This window comes from Nyctereutes procyonoides, unplaced genomic scaffold (assembly GCF_905146905.1).
Source record: "Nyctereutes procyonoides isolate TBG_1078 unplaced genomic scaffold, NYPRO_anot_genome, whole genome shotgun sequence".
Classification (NCBI taxonomy): Eukaryota; Metazoa; Chordata; class Mammalia; order Carnivora; family Canidae; genus Nyctereutes; species Nyctereutes procyonoides.
This window is the reverse complement of record NW_026575145.1, coordinates 3,767,586-3,788,264: the sequence shown is the minus strand read 5'-3', so window position 1 is coordinate 3,788,264 and position 20,679 is coordinate 3,767,586. Positions and strand designations below refer to the sequence as shown.

At 35.8% G+C, this 20,679-nt stretch overlaps 2 protein-coding genes and 1 non-coding gene across 8 annotated transcripts in view; 2 read left to right on the top strand and 1 right to left on the bottom strand.

The window, feature by feature from the left end:
* Positions 1-8,543, top strand: part of PRPF39 (pre-mRNA processing factor 39) — a 38,126-nt gene extending 29,583 nt beyond the window's left edge. For all 6 annotated transcript variants that reach the window (XM_055309110.1, XM_055309114.1, XM_055309111.1 and 3 more), the window contains 8 exons: positions 228-335; positions 1,723-1,887; positions 2,202-2,328; positions 2,691-2,959; positions 3,948-4,132; positions 7,144-7,218; positions 7,447-7,567; positions 7,810-8,543. In XM_055309110.1, the coding sequence (XP_055165085.1) occupies positions 228-335; positions 1,723-1,887; positions 2,202-2,328; positions 2,691-2,959; positions 3,948-4,132; positions 7,144-7,218; positions 7,447-7,567; positions 7,810-7,866 (1,107 nt within the window). In that variant the 3' untranslated portion in view covers positions 7,867-8,543. The remainder of the gene's footprint in view (positions 1-227; positions 336-1,722; positions 1,888-2,201; positions 2,329-2,690; positions 2,960-3,947; positions 4,133-7,143; positions 7,219-7,446; positions 7,568-7,809) is intronic.
* Positions 3,031-3,116, top strand: LOC129499605 (small nucleolar RNA SNORD127). Its single transcript, XR_008662425.1, has one exon. It is a non-coding gene; the product is annotated as a small nucleolar RNA SNORD127 (small nucleolar RNA).
* A 771-nt stretch (positions 8,544-9,314) lies between the features above and the next one.
* Positions 9,315-19,582, bottom strand: LOC129499419 (peptidyl-prolyl cis-trans isomerase FKBP3). Its single transcript, XM_055309117.1, has 7 exons — positions 19,428-19,582; positions 16,745-16,846; positions 15,559-15,666; positions 13,171-13,306; positions 12,625-12,692; positions 10,852-10,949; positions 9,315-9,646 (listed from the first exon to the last, which is right to left on the bottom strand). The coding sequence occupies exons 1-7, from the start codon at positions 19,533-19,535 to the stop codon at positions 9,592-9,594; spliced, it is 675 nt and encodes a 224-aa protein (XP_055165092.1). The 5' UTR covers positions 19,536-19,582; the 3' UTR covers positions 9,315-9,591.
* Between the last annotated feature and the right edge of the window lie 1,097 nt (positions 19,583-20,679).

The following is a 20,679-nucleotide window of genomic DNA, read 5'->3' as shown; positions in this document are numbered from 1 at the left end:
ATGATCTAGTCCCCTATTAAACACAAACACAGAGAGTGGTTTATTAGGAAATTCTGTTATAAATTTTAGTATTGTTAATTGTACTTTGCACATAATTGTTAACAGTTTAAAACTTAACACTATTCTAAGATTTTAAAGTAGATGTGGATAATACTTAAATGTAAGCAATATGAAAAATTTCAGTATATAACTTGTGTGATTTAAATTTTTTTCTTTTTCTTCCCAAGCTAATTACGGAAATAGAAAACATGAGACATAGAATCATTGAAATTCATCAAGAAATGTTTAATTATAATGAGCATGAAGTTAGTAAAAGGTGGACATTTGAAGAAGGTGTAAGTGTTTTTGTTTTGTAATAGGCTTCAAAATATAAAGATAGGAATAATGTATTTTTCTTTCAGTTTTGAATAATGTCTCTACTACTTTTTTTTTGTTCAAGTAATAACTTAAGATTTTTGCCCCATTTACCTCTAGCGTTATTAATTTCCCATAATCAATTTTATCATTTTCCATTGTCAATTTTAGAATCTTATAGAATGAATTCAGATTTACTTGAGTTGGAATATACCTATTTAATCTGAACATTTTATTACAGTCGTCAGTTTTTAAAATCAACTTGAGTTCATACTTTAGGTACAACAGATGCACCCATTTTAGATGTAAAATACTGTAGTAAAATGAGGGTTTCCCTCCACAGATTCTAGTTCTTAATTTGTTTTTATTTATTTATTTATTTATTTATTTTTTTTAAAATTTTTATTTATTTTATGATAGTCACACAGAGAGAGAGAAAGAGGCAGAGACATAGGCAGAGGGAGAAGCAGGCTCCATGCACCGGGAGCCCGACATGGGATTCGATCCGGGGTCTCCAGAATCACGCCCTGGGCCAAAGGCAGGCGCCAAACCGCTGCGCCACCCAGGGATCCCACTTAATTTGTTTTTTAAACAGCTTTATTGAGAAAGAGTTCACTTACCATATAGTTTATCCATTTAAAGTATACAATTTCAGTAGTTTTTAGTGTATTCACAGATACATACAGCCATCACTGTGGTCCATTTTGGAACATTATCACCTTACAAAGAAACCCCTTACCTTTTAGCTGTCATTCCTCTACTCCCTCACCTGTCTGTTCTACCTCTCATTCCCAGTCCTAAGGTAGCACCAACCTTTCTGTTTCTATAGATTTTCCTGTTCTGGCCTTTCATATGAGTGGAATCATTATAGTATGTGGTATTTTTGTGACTGGCTATGCGGTTTGACATATATAAGCACATTACAGTGCATCACAGCAATCAGGATATGGAACTAGTCTGTTATCTCAGAAAGTTCCTTTGGCCCCTTTTCATTTGGTAACCCTCACCCCACTCCTAGTGCTAGGCAACTACTGGTCTGCTACCTGTTATATAGTATAATTGTTCAGTTTTAAAATACTCAACAAAGGAAAAAATTTCCTCAACATAAAGGAAATTTTGTAGTGCCATTACAGTTACTAAATAAATGGAAAATACATTCTATTTCTTCAGTTTGTAAAGCCTTAAAAATTTTAATTTTAAAAGTTTTGATCATGAAATATGGTGATTAAAATTTTTTGGCTCACCATAATTACACACATAATTTAGATAATTTGTATTGTTGTATGTTCATGCATTTTCTGGTGTTGGTATTGATTTACTTTCATTTCTATGTCATACTTTTTTTTTCCTACCGTACTTTTATTACAGATTAAAAGACCTTATTTTCACGTGAAACCATTGGAAAAGGCACAACTAAAAAACTGGAAAGAATACTTAGAATTTGAAATTGAAAATGGGACTCATGAACGAGTTGTGGTTCTCTTTGAAAGATGTGTCATATCATGTGCCCTCTATGAGGAGTTTTGGATTAAGGTAAGAAAATTAGATGCTCTGAAACTTGAACATATTATAAACATTGATCTAGTGACTAACCTTTTTTGTACTTCTGTTGAATGTTGTTCATATAACTATATCTGTTGCATTAGGAGATGGTCTGCTTGCAACCAGATTTGACTGCTGCATATGCCAACCTCGTTGCCTCTCTTCGTCCTTCCTTACAGAAACTAGTCTAGTGGTTCAATAAAGGTGCTGAATGGGTTTACAAATAGAATTTTATCGTTCTGTCACATATTTAATGGCTTGTTCAACTGTAAATTATTCAGTATTTCCTCTGTTTCTGTATGTAGTATGCCAAGTACATGGAAAACCATAGCATTGAAGGAGTGAGGCATGTCTTCAGCAGAGCTTGCACTATCCATCTCCCAAAGAAACCCATGGTGCATATGCTTTGGGCAGCTTTTGAGGAACAGCAGGGTAAGAATGAGGAAACTCAGTTGATATTTTTTGGATTTTAAGTTACTTCAGGATAAAGTTAAAGGAGTTGAGTCTTGGGATGGTGTAAAGCAGAGGTCAATAAGCTTTTTTCTGTAAAGGGCCAGATAGTAAATTCTTTAGGCTTTACAGGCCATTGCTCTCTTTTCTGATGACTCTTGCCATTATATCCCCAAAGCATCTGTAGATAATAAACAAATGAGCGTGGCTGTTTTCAGTTTTAAATAAAAAAACAGGCAGAGGGCTGAATTTAGCCTGTGGACTGTCATTTGCCAGTACCTTGTTGTAAAAAGGATATCTCAGAGGTTTAAACAAAAGCATAAACATTTAATTAACATTTCTAGGTAATATTAATGAAGCCAGGAATATCTTGAGAACATTTGAAGAATGTGTTCTAGGACTGGCAATGGTTCGTTTGAGAAGAGTAAGTTTAGAACGACGGCACGGAAATATGGAAGAAGCTGAACATTTGCTTCAGGATGCCATTAAGAATGCCAAATCAAATAATGAATCATCATTTTATGCTATCAAACTAGCCCGACATCTTTTTAAAATACAAAAAAACCTTCCAAAATCAAGAAAGGTGCTTTTGGAAGCAATCGAAAGAGACAAAGTAAGTATTCCTATTTTAGAATATCTTCCATAAACAAAACAAAACAATGGCTGTTGTTTGTTTTCTCATTTTGGCAACTGTGATGAAAGATTTGCTCTGTATGTAATATATTTTATTACTACATGAAGACAGCAGTCCCTCTAAACTGATGTTGCCATTGTTTAAAAATGTTTTGAAAAAAAAATGTTTTGAATTAAAAGGTTGAGAAAATTAAGATTATTGGATTAAAAAGTGTTGCAGACATTGTGACACTTTATATTTCCCTCATGTTGAGAAATTTTATAGCAAATTTACTGATTATTGTAGGTAGAGAGCGTGGGAGAGAGAATACCTTATAAACAACTATAACAGATTCTCCTCCAAAATATTTCACTTTATCAGTCGGTTAAAGCCAGTGTTTTTTATATTTTTCACTTTTTTAGATTTTAAGCTAATGCCAGGGCTGTTTAAGACACAGGCTTATTTTTTATTTTATTATTTATTTATTTATTTTTATTTTTTTATTGAAGTTCAGTTTGCCAACATATAGCATATCACCCAGTGCTCATCCCATCAAGTGCCCCCCCTCAGTGCCCATCACCCAGTCACCCAAGACACAGGTTTGTAACAGTCTGTTTCCAGCTGCAGTTTAAGATGATTATAGTTGTAAAAATTTAAATTACTGGGAACTGTAGAAACCGTTTTTTGATGCTTATATTATATTTGGCCTGGTAGGCCAAGGCTCATTAAACCCAAGATAGGATATAGGCTTTTAACTTACAGGTATTTAACAGTTTGCATTGTTTGGGAGATACTAGGATGATGTCCTTACTTATCAATGTGCTAATGTTTTTTTCACCTGTTTTGATGTATGCTCAAAACATTTAGTATGTTACATTTTAATATGATTTTCTTTTCAAATTTAGACATTAAAATGAAGGCATTTTAAGTATATATTCTAATTAAAGTATCTTAGAAATATTATTAATTGATACTGCTTTTTACACAGGAAAATACAAAGTTATACCTCAATTTACTTGAAATGGAATATAGTGGTGACCTCAAACAAAATGAAGAAAATATCCTAAATTGTTTTGACAAAGCTATACATGGTTCATTACCTATTAAAATGAGAATTACATTTTCTCAGAGAAAAGTGGAGTTTCTTGAAGATTTTGGTTCAGATGTTAATAAGTAAGATCTTAATTATATATTATCTATTTGTATAGTAAATGAGCATTGATAATTTTGGATGAGAGTTTGATGATTAGTACAAATTAATATACTGTTAAATTTAAGATGTGTGTCTAGGTTATTTTTTCCTTAAATATATGGGGGGTAATTCAATTTTGCAAATATGTATGTGTTTAACAGGATGTATGGCTTGTGTTTCCTTCAAAATTGTTTTCAAAATTTTAGCATGGTAATGTAAACAATGAGAGATGGCAGGAAGCAGTAATTCCATGAAAAAAAGAAATGGATCAAGGATTGGACCCTAAAACACAAACAGTATATAGGCCATGAAAGGTGGATGGGATTAATCAGAGATAGGGATGCTGTTTTATTTCTGATCAGAGAAAATAGATCTGGTTGCACAAATCATGCCTAATGAACTCATTTTCATACATTTTAAGAAGCTGAAAGTTGAGGGTAGCAGAAGGATTTTACTCTAGGGCATTTGGAAAAAAAGCTTATGATTTATTTTTGCAAAATAGAAGTATTGATTAGAGTATTGCTGCTGTTTCATTCTTAACTGATTCTAGTAGGGAACTTATCCCAGTTTTTGTCTCTTTTCTAATTACCCTAATATAGAGTGATTTCCATTGAAAACAGTTCTTGATAAAATGAGGATTATTTATGTGGCTGTTTTACATATGTTTGTATACATTTTTGATGGCTGAGTTAAATTTTAGTTAAACTAAAAAACATTTTAACATAATTTTTAATACAATTGTATATATGTGCTTGACATATTAAATCTGTTATATGAATTATCTAGTGTAAAATATGGAACAGTCTAATGAAAGTATAGATACTGTTTTGTTTGTTGGTATTGTTCTTTTAATAGATGAAGAGAGGCTTAAAGAGATTAGAAGTTTTTCCAAGGTCAGTTAGCTCTTATTACATTGTGCAACTGGGATTAGAATTTGCTTCAGAGTCTGTGCTTCTAACCACCTGGGCTGTATATTTAGTGTCTTTGTTTTGTACTGAAGAAAGTACACAAAAGAAATGGGAATTTAATTCTAGGTTTTAGTCTAGTTGGGTGGTTTGATGATCAGAGGAAATATGTTAGGTATATGAGGTGGTACTGTTAAGGCTGTGATTTCTGTGGATCAGAATGGATTTGTTATCCTTCGCAGAGATGAGGCTTCATTTAGTTACTGGATTCTGACAGAGGATAAAATGGTGGAAGTTAAAGGTCATTTAAAAGTAACATCTGGTTAATGGAGGGATTTTGAAGTAATAAGAGTATGAGGTTGATTGTGCTATGCATTGAACACTAGGCTGGGTTGGAGCACATGCAGTACCACAACTGACGGTAGGAAGCTATTCGAGTTTTGACTGAAATTAAATGACATACTTAAATTTGGCAGTAATATGTGGACAAATCTGAGTCGTAAAACAAAGATGCCAGTTAGGCCCCTCAAAATACAGAGGTTCTGCATATCAGGTCTTAAGATTTTTATAGTTGAGATTTTGAAAAGAATTGATTGAAAAATAAATGAGCTTAGAAGTTAAGGTAGCAGTATAATGTATTGGTAAGAATTGGTTTAATTCAGACAAATACACGCTTAAATCTTAACTGTGTCACTATTTGTGTATTTCTCAGTTTTCAAATTTTCTCATGTTATGATTGAATCTCTCAGCACCTAATGCACAGGTTGTTAAAAGCCTTAAAAAAATTAGTACATTTAAAGTGCTTGATGAGTAAACACTTTAACCAGAGATTGCTGGTATTAACAATTTTATAGTGTCTTGAACATTTTGGAATAGAGTTACTGGTTGTTATTAGATGTGTATGTATGCAGGCTGCTCAGGGAAGTTGTATATGCATGTAAAGTGTTAATGGTCATTCCTCAGAAATGTTAATTATCTGTGTTCAAGTTTATGATTACCTTAAAAATAAGGCCATTTGTCTTTATAAAAAAAATATTTCAGAAAATGGTAAAAGGAAAACAATCTTTAGGATTTTACAGTCAGTTTGGCTTCAAGTGACATCGTTTTTGAAGTTCTGAGTTCCAGGTGAGACTTAATACACATATCATGTTAGAATGTTTTTGTTTAATAACAGTTATCTTAAAAAAAAAAAGATTTATTTATTTGAGAAAGAGAGCATGCAGGGGAGAGGGGCAGAGGGAAGGGGAGAGAGTCTTAAGCAGACTTTGTGCTGAGCACACATCCCGACACATGGCTTGATCTTACAACCCAGAGAGCATGACCTGAGCTGAAACCACGAATTGGATGCTTAACCAACTGTGTCACGCAGGTGCCTCCTGAAAATTATCTTTTTAATCAGTGATAACAGTTATATTGTAATTTTTTTATATTGTAGTTTTGTATTAGTTTTAATTCAGTTTATCATATGGCCAAAGTTTAAATATATTTTATCCTGATATCAAGTATCTTTAATAAGCATTGTTAAATTAGATCTCCAAAATATGTAAATTACAAAATGGTCAGGACTACTTTGCAATGGACAAAAACACATTCTCAAGATCACTATCTTAGTTATATAATAATTTCCTAGGCAGGTGTTCCACATGTGTTAGAAATGATCCCAAAGATAGCTCTTGACCAATATCCCATCAGCTTCAGCCAACTGTAGTATAGAGAACAGGCATTTTCTAGTAGCTCAAAAATCCCAGGACTGACTAAACGTTTTGGTTTGGGTCATAGGCTCACACTAAACTAGTTCTTGGTCAGGGTATATAGTACTGGCCAGTCCTGACCCCTGAAGCCTCATTTTGAATCACATGGACTGAGAAGGAAAGTGCAGAGTAGTGGTTTCCCAAAGGAAATACATTGGAAAAGGTAGCTAGCTGGGAGGTTTGCTTACTGGTTCATCTCACCAAAAAAAAAAAAAAAAAAAAAAAAAATCAATGTTCATTGCAACATATTTTTATTTCCAAGTGGAAATAAGTCCAAAACTTTATGAATTTAAGTTTGATTTTTGTATATTCTAGAGGATTTTTTTTTCCTTTCAGGCTTCTGAATGCTTATGATGAACATCAAACACTTCTAAAAGAACAGGATTCTTTAAAAAGGAAAGCAGAAAATGGGTATGTAACTCCTTGAATTGGGAAGGGATGCTTAAAAGACATTTTATTTCATATTATGGTAATTTAAATAGTTTATATTCACGATTTGAAAAAATCATACAAAACTGAGTGGTTAAGAACTTTACTAAAACAAATGTACATAGATACAAATGTACACATTCACCCATTTGTTTTAAAAGTACTTACCTGTTGGAATTTTGAAAGTTTCTTTTTTGTCCTTTTATTTAGATCAGAAGAACCAGAGGAAAAGAAAGCTCATACAGAAGATACAAGTTCATCATCTACACAGATGATTGATGGTGATTTACAGGCAAATCAAGCTGCATATAATTATAGTGCCTGGTATCAAGTGAGTTCATATAATTGAATTCTTTGTGCATAGATGTTATTATAAAAGCATAAATTAGGATAGTTCTTTTTTTTTTTTTAAACAACTTCTATTCCAGACTGTATAATTGTCTTCTGTGGTTAAGTCTTAGAATTTTAGCAGTGAACACATGCTTGTTTTCTTAAACATATCCTCTTTAATTACTTTTATAAATAGAACTCAGCCAGTTCTAGCATGCTAACATGTGTGCTTTTTCCTTTCAGTACAATTATCAGAATCCTTGGAATTATGGACAGTATTACCCTCCCCCTCCAACCTGATGAGAAAATGTATCAGATGGAATTTGTGAAAGATATGAAATTATTTTTTTTTAATGAGGGATGTAAACATAGCATAAGCTTGTTGTATTTGATAACTTGTCTTCCTGTTTCTGTGTAACATGATTTGTTTAGTAATAGGGGAAGAAATGTCACTTATTAGCTTACCACAGATACTATTTCCTACCATTTATAAAATTTACTTTTTATTGGAGAACTATTTTTTTGATTTTTGCATTAAGTGGTCTAGAATTCTTTTGCAATGCATTTGCAACAGAGTTTTGTAGCCTTAAGGGGTAGGAAAAAATAACTGACTGTAAATCATGTCAGTGTAGTACAAGATTCTGAAAATACATAAGGGCTGGTTATTAAGGATTTACCTCTGTAAAAAAAAAAAGTGGATTTTTAAACTTTGATGACAAGGTTTTGTCTGTTTCAATTATCCTTGTGAATTTGGATCTAACTGCAGAAAAGATACACTATTAAATACTATGTCTTGGGATAGAGATTATAAATGAAAAGGAATGTTTGCATCCCTTTTAAAAAATGAAAATCATATCAAAAGTATGCTGTTTCAGGAGACTTTGTATTTAGAATATTCATGTAAAACTTGTGAGCAAGCTTTCATTTTGATCAAACTGATCATCTTCATTTTTATAATAAAACTGAAGATTCCTCAATGAATTGTTATGAATTTATTAGGGGGGAGGAGGTGGATCATCTAACAATATCAACTTTATTAATCATGATTAGTGGTTTATTGGTTTAAGTATGCTTTTTTTGAACTTAGTTATCTTCTTGCCAGGATTAGACCATTTAGCTTTTTGCTTCCTCAGTTTCTGTGCTTGTTTTCTCATTATACAGAAACATTTAAAGATATTTTTAAGAGGAGGGGCGCCTGGGTGGCTCAGTTGGTTGAGCGTCAACTCTTGGTTTCGACTCATGTTGATATCTCAGAGTCGTAAGATGGAGCTCCACATTAGGCTTTGTGCTCAGTGGGGAGTCTGCTTAAGATTGTTTCTTCTTCCTGCCCCCCCCCCCAACCTGTGTGCGTGGTCTCTTTTTAAAATAAGTAAAATATTAAAGAGCTTCTAAAGCTTTAGAAAAAAGCTTTACGATGTTATGTATTTGAGATAGAAAGATACAAGAGAGAGCATGAGCAGGGGGATTGAGGGAGAAGTAGGCTCTTGCTGAGCCAGGAGCCCGACCTGGGACTTGGTCCCAAGACTCTGAGATCATGACCTGAGCGAAAGGCAGACACTTAACCCACTGAGCCACCCAGGTGCCCCCTTAGAAAGTCTTAAAAAAAAAAAAAAAAGATTTTAAGAGTGCCCCTGGCAAAGCTCTCTAGACAATTTTGCTTTTAAGTCCTTCTTCTGATGAAGTCTTAGCTCTGGTTAATCCTGGTTAACCTCATCAGAACATTTATATATTAACACCAAACAAATCAAGACACTGAATACGTTTTTATTGAGCCTTTTAGTTTACAACATGAGGTAAAAGGAAAGTCACTTCACCTTAACTAATATTTTACACAGCTGTAGTAAAATATCTCAAACTTTAAGGATGATGGATTACATATATTAAAAGTTGGGGATTGGGTAAACAATATCTGAGTTCTTGAATTTTCCAGTTGACTCTCCCCTTACAACCAGCTCTAGTTACATAAGTTTCTTCAAGGCCATGTTTTATTGTTGCTAATGTCTTTATATCTGAAGCATTGCTATTTCAATCAATATCCACTAATTCCACTTCAAAAATGAGTTTTGCATTTGGTGGAATTCTATTGAAGTAGTCAAGGTAAATTTTATAAAAATAATTTCTTCCTTCACTCCCGATAACCTCAGTCTAAAATTAGAATTATATATGGATATTGGGTATTAACCCCAAAGGGAACGGCTTTATGACTGAATGAGGTGCCTAGTGGTTCCTAAAAGTATCTTTGTGAATGGGGATCATAACCTATCAGTATAGGTTGACTAGATCGGTTGAGCTTGAACTAGGATCTTCTTTTCCTAGTATTCCCAAATTAGCTACCACCTAATGAAGATTGCTATTCCATGCTTAGGAAAATAAAGGCGATTTCAATCTAGTTGAGTGTATAAATTACATTAAATCAAAGTTCTCATTTGAGGTGTAGTATCTGATATTTACTGTGAATTTTAAGATGCTGAGTTCAGAGAAGTGTGGTTTTTATCTGATTGGTCAAGAGAGAGGGAGCTGTAGTTGAGCCATCTAATTTTGATAGGTTTAGAAGAGGGCTATTATATTCCCAAATAATCTTAACTGGTAAGATTAGAGAGGGCTTCCAAATCTTTAAAAAGTTACTTTAACTGATCCAACTAGTCCAATGAGAATGGAACCAACAACTGAAAAAATTACTTCTCACTTAGTTATTGGATTGTTCTGCTAGACATGGTCAGGAGGTGTGTTTTTTTAAAAAAAATTTCAAACTGGGCCTATTAGAAAAGTACTGTCATTAATAGTAATCACAGATGCTTCCACTATGTTGGACCCATGGTCTCCTTCACAACTGGTAATCCCCAACATGTCCTCCATTTCTAATCTCTGCTCTGAGTACCCATTTAATTGCCTGAAATTATACTGTAGCATAAAATTACTATAAGTCATATTTGTTTGCTTCAGTTGTTTGTATTGAACATCTTAATCTTAGTTCCTTGAAGTAAATCCTTCATACAGTAACAATTGCTTTTCAAAGATGGAATCTTAAAACCTCACAGTTTAGCTCTCAAAAATGGAAAACCGGAGTTCAAGAGGAAAAATGGTAGATTCTATTCTAGCTCAAGTTTGGCATACTTTGTGCCCATAAAAAATATTAACTACTGTCTATATTGGAGCTGTTGACACAGGAATACTAGTATGGACAGGATTCCTAATCTGGAAGTTAACCTAGACAACATATCTTTTATATATTCAGGTGGCCTTTCTTCGTGTTTTTTCTTTACTCACGAAGTTAAAAAAGGATACTTGGCATCAGGCTGTCCTTTCTTTCCGTAAGCCCATTCTGGTTCAATCTCTAGTCGAGCCTTTTCTCCTTTACTCATAGTTAAGAGTGCTTCATCCCACTAAAGGCAAGAACATGCAATAAAAACTAATGATAATTTGCAAAAAATACATGAAACACTAGAAGACTGAATATACCAAAAAGCATTGTTACTGGATTTCATAATGTCCTTGATTGAATCTTTGTTCCTTTATTACCTCAATTAAAAAAAGTTTTTTTTTTGTGTAATACACTCTTTAAATGGTACAACGTGAAAGCACTTTTTGTAAATGTTAGCTGTCATACTTTACAGAAACCAGTTATTAGTACTATCATAAAAAATTTGCTATACTTGTTATATCCTAGCGCAAACTTCTGAATTTATATTATAAGGATAAACTAGTAAGTACTTACTCTAGAATCATCTTAAGTTTGCTAGATTTTGGAGTCATGGTGGCATATAAAATAAACTACATGTTACAACATTAGGATCTTCTGTAGAAGGTAAGAGTATTCAAAGAAATAATAACAGGTTTCTGGGTTGCCATTCCAGTTTGTCCAAATTTGGATCTTGTATAATTTTTTTTTTTTTTTAAGTAGACTCTTTCCCCCCCAGTGTGGGCCTCAAACTCTCAACCCCAAGATCGAGTCACGTGCTTTACCAACTAGGCCAGCCAGATGCTCTGGATCTTAAAGCCAGTTACCAAAAACAGTTAAACCAACAGGATGCAAAGATAAATATATGACTAATATCATATACTCTGTTGAAATGTTCAGTCACATAAAGCTCAAGGGACAGACCTGTTATATAATGGAAATTAAGAATATGGTTTACTAGAAGAAATATGTAAGCAAATTAGTCCTAGAAATAGAAAAATTGATCACCTTGGTATAATCAGGTAGCAGTTAAGGTTATTTTTAGCTAAACCTTTAGTTTCAAGATGTTTTATATGCTATTTTGGGCTGTGGATATGTTCCGTATTTTACAACTTGCCCAAGTATAAAGAAGAACACCGAGGGTTCTCATAAGTGCATTTAACAGGCATTTCAGTTATAATGTTTGATGCTGTGAATAAAGACCTTTTAATAACAATAAATAGGCCCTACAAAAACAGCTTTGTTCACTGAGGCTGATAATCCCCCCCTGCTTTATTACATACTCTTGTACACTGCATTGGTCAGTACAGCTCAATCCTACCTTCCCCTTTTCTCAAAGTTCCCTTCTATTATCTCTCACATGTAAAGGCAGGTAAAAAAGCATGCTTATGTGTGAAAAGTTTTTCCGGTTTTTGAACCTTGGTTGTGAGAAGTGAAAAGGCCCAGAACAAACTTCTGCTTCTATCAGGTACTGCGGTGAAATGGATCTTTTACCTTTCTCAATTGTGTGTAAGTGATAAAACAACTGTGACATTTTTTAAGAATCTTAAAACATAAATTTAGAAAGCCAAACTTTCTGATGAATTACTTTATGATGAAAAAATAAAGAGGGGTAGGCATGAAGAAAATATTTGAGCCTCTATTACATTATATACTGTAGTCAGGCTCATTTAATTGTTTAGCAACCCTGAGGAAGAATGTACTGTTGTCCATATCTGAAACCCAGAAAACTTGTGTCAGATCAGTTAACAGTGATAGCACCTGATTTGTCAGAATCCAAAGACAAATGTTTTCATCATATCCCAAATCCTACTTATGATACCATAGCAGATGTGGCATGTACCAGAATATCTATTGATTCATTGCCATTTTTTACTTACTCCTCGGATAACTTTGCCTATTCCAACCTTAAAACTTAAAGGCTTGGCATTTTTCTTCTTCTTTGAACCTGTAAAACAAATTTTCCTTATAATGCATGATGAAATTAAGTTCCAGTGGAAAAACAGTGATTTGTCTTTAAACTGATTTTAGAACTTACCATATTATGCATTTGAAAAGAAATAAAAATTCAGAAAGTTAACTCATCAAGACAATTCTGTATGTAAAAATAGTTATGGTCCCCAAAGCAGGAAGAGGGTAAAGACCTATGTTTACACTACTAAAACACCACACTATTCTGCCTTTTATGTTAAATACAAAAGCCTCAACTATAGGACATTAACCAAGTTTAGACTAAGCTTTTTTTTTTTTTTTTTTTGCTTCCCAACAACCAAGATTTATTCCCCCGGCCAATAATCAATCACAGGTGCAAAGGACTTTTGGAAAAAATTGACAGCCAAGAGAAAGGTATAACCAACTGTTCATGTACCACACAAATATTTTGCAATGCCTTAAAGCTAAAAAGATAGGATTACACTTAGACTTACTGGTTTGAATATTAGTATCAAAAACAGTCCCATCCTGTAGTGTTCCTGTATACCAGCAGTGAACAACATCTCCCTTTTTGGGAAAGTTGGTTTTATCTCCTTTTTTAAGGATAGATTTTGTATATTTTGGTGGACCCTAAAAACAAAAACAATACGTAGAGTTAGTAACTCACATCCTTCTATGGTGGACGACAAAGAGAATTCTTATACAGCCAACTGTGAACCAAGTCTGGGCACAGAGTTTCACAGATTTGGTTAACTCTGTTGCCTCTGGTTCACCTCTGAGTTAAAAAAAATTCACCATCACGGGGATCCCTGGGTGGCACAGTGGTTTAGCGCCTGTCTTTGGCCCAGGGCACAATCCTGGAGACCAGGGATCAAGTCCCACATCGGGATCCCTGCATGGAGCCTGCTTCTCCCTCTGCCTGTGTCTCTGCTTCTCTATCATGAATAAATAAATAAAATCTTTAAAAAAAAATTCACCATCTAATTGTCTGTGGTGAGAATATTAGTAAGTAGCCTATCTATAATTTCTTTTTTTTTTTTTTAAAGATTTGATTTATTCATTCAAGAGAGACACACACAGAGGCAGAGACAGAGGCAGAGAGAGAAGCAGGCTCCATGCAGGAAGCCTGATGTGGGACTCCATCCTGGGACTCCAGGATCATGCCCTAGGCCGAAGGCAGACGCCCAACCACTGAGCCACTCAGGTGTACCTCTATAATTTAATTTCAAGTAACTTCTACCTACTTTGGAAACCAATGTTCTTTTGACAAAATTGTTATTCAACAAATGATAAATCCTATTACTTTCCAAGGTTAGAAATATAATTACTATTTAATTCCTATAAAATCATAAGGCATTAAAGCATTGTGACTTTTTTTTCCCAAAGATTTGAGTTGTTTAGCACCAATACTTGACATTACTAAGTATTTTTACTATATCCAATTAGGACAAATATAGTAATATTCCATTTGTTTCTGAACTTGAAAGTAAGTTCACACAAGGAACAGAATTATCTATAGAAATTACTCTAACAGGCATATTTCCTAAAACAAAGCAGGATTATCAGTTTTTTAAAGAATGCTAAAGGCTAATAGGTGGTGATTCATATAGGTAAAAAAGCAGGGTTTTTTTGCTGTACTTTAAGTATCAGTTTATTACTGATATTTACATTTCAGTTTATCACACATACTATTTATGTGTGAAGACGAAGAGGGAGAGGAAGAAGCAGACTCCCTGCTGAGCTGGAAGCCTGACATGGGGGTTGATCCCAGGACTTGGGAGATTATGATTTGAGCCAAAGGCAGATGCCCAACCATCTGAGCCACCCAGGCACCCCATAACTCTTTTTCTTAACCTCATAATGATACACAATCTGCTGCCCCATACCTTTTTATTGTAATTTTCTGGAAGGTAAACTATTTTGCCAATTGCTTTTGCAATCCTTCAATAATTATTATACCTTTACTTACCTTAGTAGCTGCTGAATATCTTCCCAGTACATACAACATTTATCAAATAATATTAGACATGATAAACCTCAAAATTGCTTTATTGTGTGTATATATCCATGAACATGAAATTCTGTTTTTCAACCAACAAGAGAGTATCATGTGAACTAACTAGCTTTAGGTATATAAACTTCTATAATTGTATACTTGAACTTACACTCTATCTACAAATATCCAAATGCTATACTACTTCATCATTAGGTGACATGTCTTCATAAGACCTAAAGAATCAAATTATTATCACTGATACTAAGACTGTTAAGAATGAGTTATAGCTTAGTTATTAGCAAGATATTATCAGAAGTGGCAAGATTATTATCAATTTAGCTCTTTTGTGGCTGTTCTAACTGCTGTCCTTGGCTCTACTGAGGCTGTCCCTTTGCAGAAATGGTTTTATCTAGTTCTTCAAACCTTTGTACCAAAATGTAAGACCTATGTTGGGAAAGATGAGACAGAAGACTCCACACCCTGTTGCCAAGCCTGGACTATTTCTATTGCCAAGGATACCATGTACATTAGAAAAAGCTAAAAATAATCACAGTGAAACGGCTTTCACTCAGTCAAACTTGGCTATAGAAGCAGGAGTTAAAATGGCTTTGGAACTCAGGAGTTCTAGTTAGACATAGAGGAAATATAAAATACAAAGCTAGAGGTATTTTATAGAAAAAGCTTATTAACCATAAAGCACTGGTTCTTACATGTTTTTTTTTTTTTTTTTTCCCTGATTCAGTACACCTAAGGGAGATAACACACTCCAAATCAGTGTTTGGCTCACTCAAAGTAGTCATACTCAACCACCCCTTATTATGAGAAATCAGTGCTATAAACAAATACTTTCCTCAAATTCATATGAGAAATAATATTACATACAAACCTCATCCAGAGTCTCTTCACACTTGGTTTCTTTGGGTTTATCTTCATTAAGCTTCACATTTTTCACCTGCTCAGACACTTTACTTATACTTTCAGTACCTTTGAAACGCTGCAAGGAAAATGTTCTAATGTTTACCATATTCGGGACAGGCTAAAGGCTAGAAGGGATATCTAGATTTTCAACTTTTTAATTTAATGAACACCCGCATGTGAGTATAGGCTATGTAACTCAAATACAAATAAATGGAAACTAAGAACAAAGGAAAAATCTTATGTTAAGCATTTTAATCAACAAATTATGAACCTCAAGCATCTCACAATATAAATGCTCAAAGGGGATCTTTAGAAAGGACAACTCAGTGGCGTTGGGTGTTTGACTCTTGGTTTCAGCTAGGGTCATGACTTCAGGGTCATGGCATTCAGCCCCATGTTGGGCTCCATGCTCATGGGGAGTCTGGGATTCTCTCTGTCTCCCCTCACTTGTGCTCTCTCTCTTTAAAACGAATAAATAAATACTTAAAAAGGAAAAAGATTTAGAAAGGCCAACTCAGACTCAGATATGAATACTATCACATAATTCCTTAATAAAGACTCTGTTGTGGAAGATAGTTATTTCATAGTGAACAAATATTGGAGAATTTTTTTAAAATTTAGTTTTCTAAAGGCTCAGCCTAAATCTAAGATTCAAAATTCATTAATGAAATAGAACTTACTTTGGAGTCTTAACTTTTTGGTAGCCCTTTTGTTTTAATTTAAGCTACAGGGAATTATTATTATTTTTTTTAAATTTCTTTGAGAGAGTGAGCACAGACACATGCGAGTGTGGGGAGGGGCAGAGGAAAAGAGTCTCAAGCAGATTCTCCAAAGAACAGGTAGCCCAGTGCAGGGTTTGATGTCCAGACCCTGAGATCACCACCTGAGCCGAAATCAAGAGTCTGATGCTCAACCTACTGAGCCACCAAGGTATCCTGGGAATTATTTTTTAAAATTTGGTTCCTTTCAAAAACATAATATCCTGCTATACTGCAGATTAGCTTTGCTAGATTTGATAGTCCACTTATAATTATAGTTAGGAAAAACTCCAGGTGGAAAAAATTAAATAAATTCTGCAAATAAATTTAAAAGTTCTTTTCTCAAACACAAATATCTAAATCAATATTCTGGTAATATGATGTGATAATACTCACCTTACTTTCAAAAAGATGGTTGTAGGCTGTAACCAAATGGTCCTTGTTAGCTGTCTTGGCCACATTTTTAATGTTTCCTAATAACTTATGTTCTGCAAGAAACTATAAGGAAAAAAAGCTGGTTAGTCAAAATAATCTCCCTCATGTAATAAGGGTCTAAACTTTAGAAAATGACCTCTTATGTGAACAATTGTATCTTTAATAAAACTACTACTGATGGAAAAAATAAATATATTTTCTGCCCTACTTCATAACAAAAAAGATCGAAGGAAGATTTAAAAAATACACTATATTTATAAAGATTATTGACAAGACTGGAACTATAACATTACATAGGAGTCACACTGTTCCATACTAATGCTCTTCCCATTACAGAACTCACAGAACATTTATATAGCAAGCACACTTTGGTAACTGGATGATGCTGGTACTGGCAGGATGTTACTTGGCCATGGCCATGGGACCCTTTAACCATGTTAGGCATAGCTATCTTGACAAATGTGTAACCCATTCTTGACAGACTGGGAAGCACTGTTACAAAATGCTGGATATATATATGGTGGTTAAGTGTGCGGGCTGAGGAGTTACACCACCTGAATCAAAATCCTAGCTATCTGATCTTAGACAAAGGACAAGCTTTCCTAAAAACTTAAGTTTCCATATCATAGTGGAAGAATAATAACAGCATCTATGTCAGAGAATGGTTTTAAGTATAAACACAATAATCCATTTAATGCCTTTCATATACAGTCTATTGCATGGTGAGAACTCAATAAATATTAGTTATTAGGACTAATAACAATGTACTTAATAATTCAAAGTAACAGAATCCCACTTCTCTTAAATAAAATGGGCAAAAACAGTTAAACCAAGTTGGCAAATCGACACCAAAATACTACTTCTGAAATATCGAGTTATCAAAATGTAACATCATCTCAAAATCATGTAATGTGGGGATTTGAAAAACGTCTTTGTTTTTCTTATTTTTTTCTGCTTCCTTTTCTGCCTTCTGGTCTTTGGTTCCTCATTTTTGTTATCTTCATAAAGCTGGCCCCTGGCACCTATCCTTTTGATAAAACAGCTTTTCTAACAAATCACTACTGTATTTTTTTCTCCTCTGCTTTTCCTCTCCCTCAATTAGACAAATGTTCTAAATGATAAAGGCTGATAGGTAATTTTGATTAAATGGAAGTAATCACTTGCTTTTAGCACTCTTGTGATTTCTTTAGCAAGATTCCAAAAAAATATCCAAAATACCAACATCTCCTTCATATCTTATGATCAATAAGATGGTGACTGTCAAATATAAGTTTAGGAATGTGAATGAATACTGGAGAATATGCACTTGAAAGATTAATATGTTGAAAAAAATTGATAATTCAAGTCTCTTGAAATTGTCCCAGGTGGGCCAGTTTTACATTAGATTTCACACTGGGATCATTTGTTCTGTAAGAATTTGATTAAGTACAGTATTAAGACATTAAATGTTAACAGATGATATGCCTAGTTTATTGTTCCTGTTGAAAATATGAATTGACTGAAGAGAAAGTAATTCCACTAAAATGGTATAAAATGGAATACCTGAGGTGTGGTCTTTCTTTTTATCCTGTATCCCCTAACACTGAGCATAGTTCTTGCTATAGGTGTTGTATAAATATTTGCTGATGTCTAGGTGTACAGAACTGGATGCTTGAGAGTAACTACCTCTTAAAGACACCTCAAAATGAAAATTAACTAAGATCCTAACAGAAGAACCCAGAAAGAATTCTTCTAATGCAAGTTTAGAACTTAAATGAAAAGCTGTAGAGAAACCATTCAGACTGCTGTTTTATCTCCCAAAAGTGGAGGATCCAGCTTGCAGAAATTCTGCAGTGGTTCGGGAACTTAAGAGAGGTTATGAATGCTCTTAATTTCGGAAAGGAAAAAAGTCAAGTCTGACAAAACAAAACAAAACAACCCCAAAACACTTGTGACCAGAGTCGGGTGGTTAAGATGGAGCCTATACTGAAAAATGCAGGGCGTACAGGATAAAGAATGTCAAATTCATTTCTTAGTCTTGTTTATAACAATGGGAGATACTGTGCGCTTGAAGGCGCATGTAACTCCCCTGAAAGTATAAAGGTGAAAAGGTCATGTAGAGTCGATATTTTAAAAAGTTAAACTGCAAACTACCGTTTTTTTTAAAAAAAATTACACGCATTAGTGTTCATTATTTAGTAATCGATGAGAAAAGCAAAACGCACAGACCCTTCCCACAAAAATCTTCACAAGCCTTCCCATTCCCCTAACGGCCTACTCTCCTGCAGGGGCCTCACCCCGGTCCCCAGAGCAAGGGCACCCGTCCCAACCCCCAGTATCTCCTGGTTTTATTCTTTTTTTTTTTTTTTTTCCCCACAGCTTCCACCCTCACTCAAGGGTCCCAATGAGGTTCTGATGACGCAATCGCTGCTTGCCTGCCCCAAGCAGTAAAGCTGCCCCCCCCACCCACCCACCCAAAAGGGGCAGCCCAGCTAGGGCAGTTGCGCGGCTCCCCGCCACACGCGAGGCCTCTCCGGCCTTCCAGGCCACCAGCCGCGAGAGGACGAGGGCGGGGGCACGGAGGAATACAGAATGTACGGGAATCTCCGGGGGGGTGAGGCGTCCCTCAGCCGCACCAGCCCGGCCGCCCCGCCGCCTCCGGTACCGAATCTGAACCGTGGTCCTGTAGAAACTTGATAATGTCCTTCTTGGGTAGTTGCTCGCTGCGCAGCTGCTCCACGGTCCAGGCCCGCTGTGGAACGGCCGCCGCCATCTTCCCCCGCTGCCTCTGCTGTACTGAGCCAGCCCGCCTCAGTTGAGCAGCGGCCCGCCCCCGGGGCGTGGCGCGGGCTCCGCCGGGAGCGCGACGGGGCGGGGCTACGGCGTGGCGCGGCGCGGCGCGGCGGGATTGGGGCCGGACCTTGAGGGACGTCGGGGCTGTGCCTTGACTGCCTCGGTGGAGTCGGGGTGTGAGCCCGCTGATGTGGTCATCGCGGCGGACGACGCGGATGACCTGAGCCTGCGGCCCGCTCTTAGCTGGAACCGTTGTGAAGCAACCATTGGTGGTGGTGGTATTTAGCAGCCATTGCCCACATTTGTGGATTACCGACGGGCTGCTAGGCCTTTAAAGCTGTCTATAAGCTGCCTCAGGAAAACAGCTTTCAGGCTTCTAGTCACATTCTATCTAGTTCTAGCCTAAAAACTCACACCTGAATAGTCTCGGTCCTTGTCCATCAGAACAACCCGTACCCACTATCTCCCTTTTATTTTTTTAAGAAGATTTTATTTATTCATGAGAATGAGGCAGAGACACAGGCAGAGGGAGAAGCAGGCCCCCATGCAGGGAGCCCGACGTGGGACTCGATCCCGGGTCTCCAGGGTCACGCCCCGAGCTGAAGGCGGCGCTAAACCGCTGCGCCACCCAGGCTGCCCCCACCTCCCTTTCAAAAGTCACACAGGTGAAACTAAAATACAACTGTTCCTTTCCCTGCCCAAGAAATAAAAAGACGCCAGAAAGTTTAAAAGCAAGTTCAAGAAACTGGCCAAATACAACAATGTAAAGAAGCTACACGCAGGATGCTGTTTGCGGATGACGACGGCGACGGCATTAATGTTCACAACAACCCGCACACGAGGAAGCAACTGTCCAGAGGTCACTCCAAGTCGCCAAAGTTTGGAGCGAAGAAGCCGGGAATCGTACCAAGCCTGAGGTAGAAAGCTGTCGCTAGAGTAGAATAATATCTCACTGACGCATACGGCTTGGTGTCATTTGTGAAGATGTGATGATGGAAGCAGGAATGCCTTTTTTTTTTCTTTCAGATTTCCTGATGAATATGAAGCCAAACCATTCACTTCCCTCTTAATAATAAAAAAATATTAAGATAATGGGCTACCTCTCCAAATACTGGGAAAATGAG

Coding starts and splice junctions, on each gene's coding strand:
- LOC129499419 (XM_055309117.1), bottom strand. CDS start 19,535: ATGGCGGCGGCCGTTCCACAGCGGGCCTGGACCGTGGAGCAGCTGCGC. Junction 16,847..19,427: donor AGGACCACGGTTCAGATTCG/GTACCGGAGGCG, acceptor TTTTCCTTATAG/TTTCTTGCAGAACATAAGTT. Junction 10,950..12,624: donor TAGGCAAAGTTATCCGAGGA/GTAAGTAAAAAA, acceptor TCTTGCCTTTAG/TGGGATGAAGCACTCTTAAC.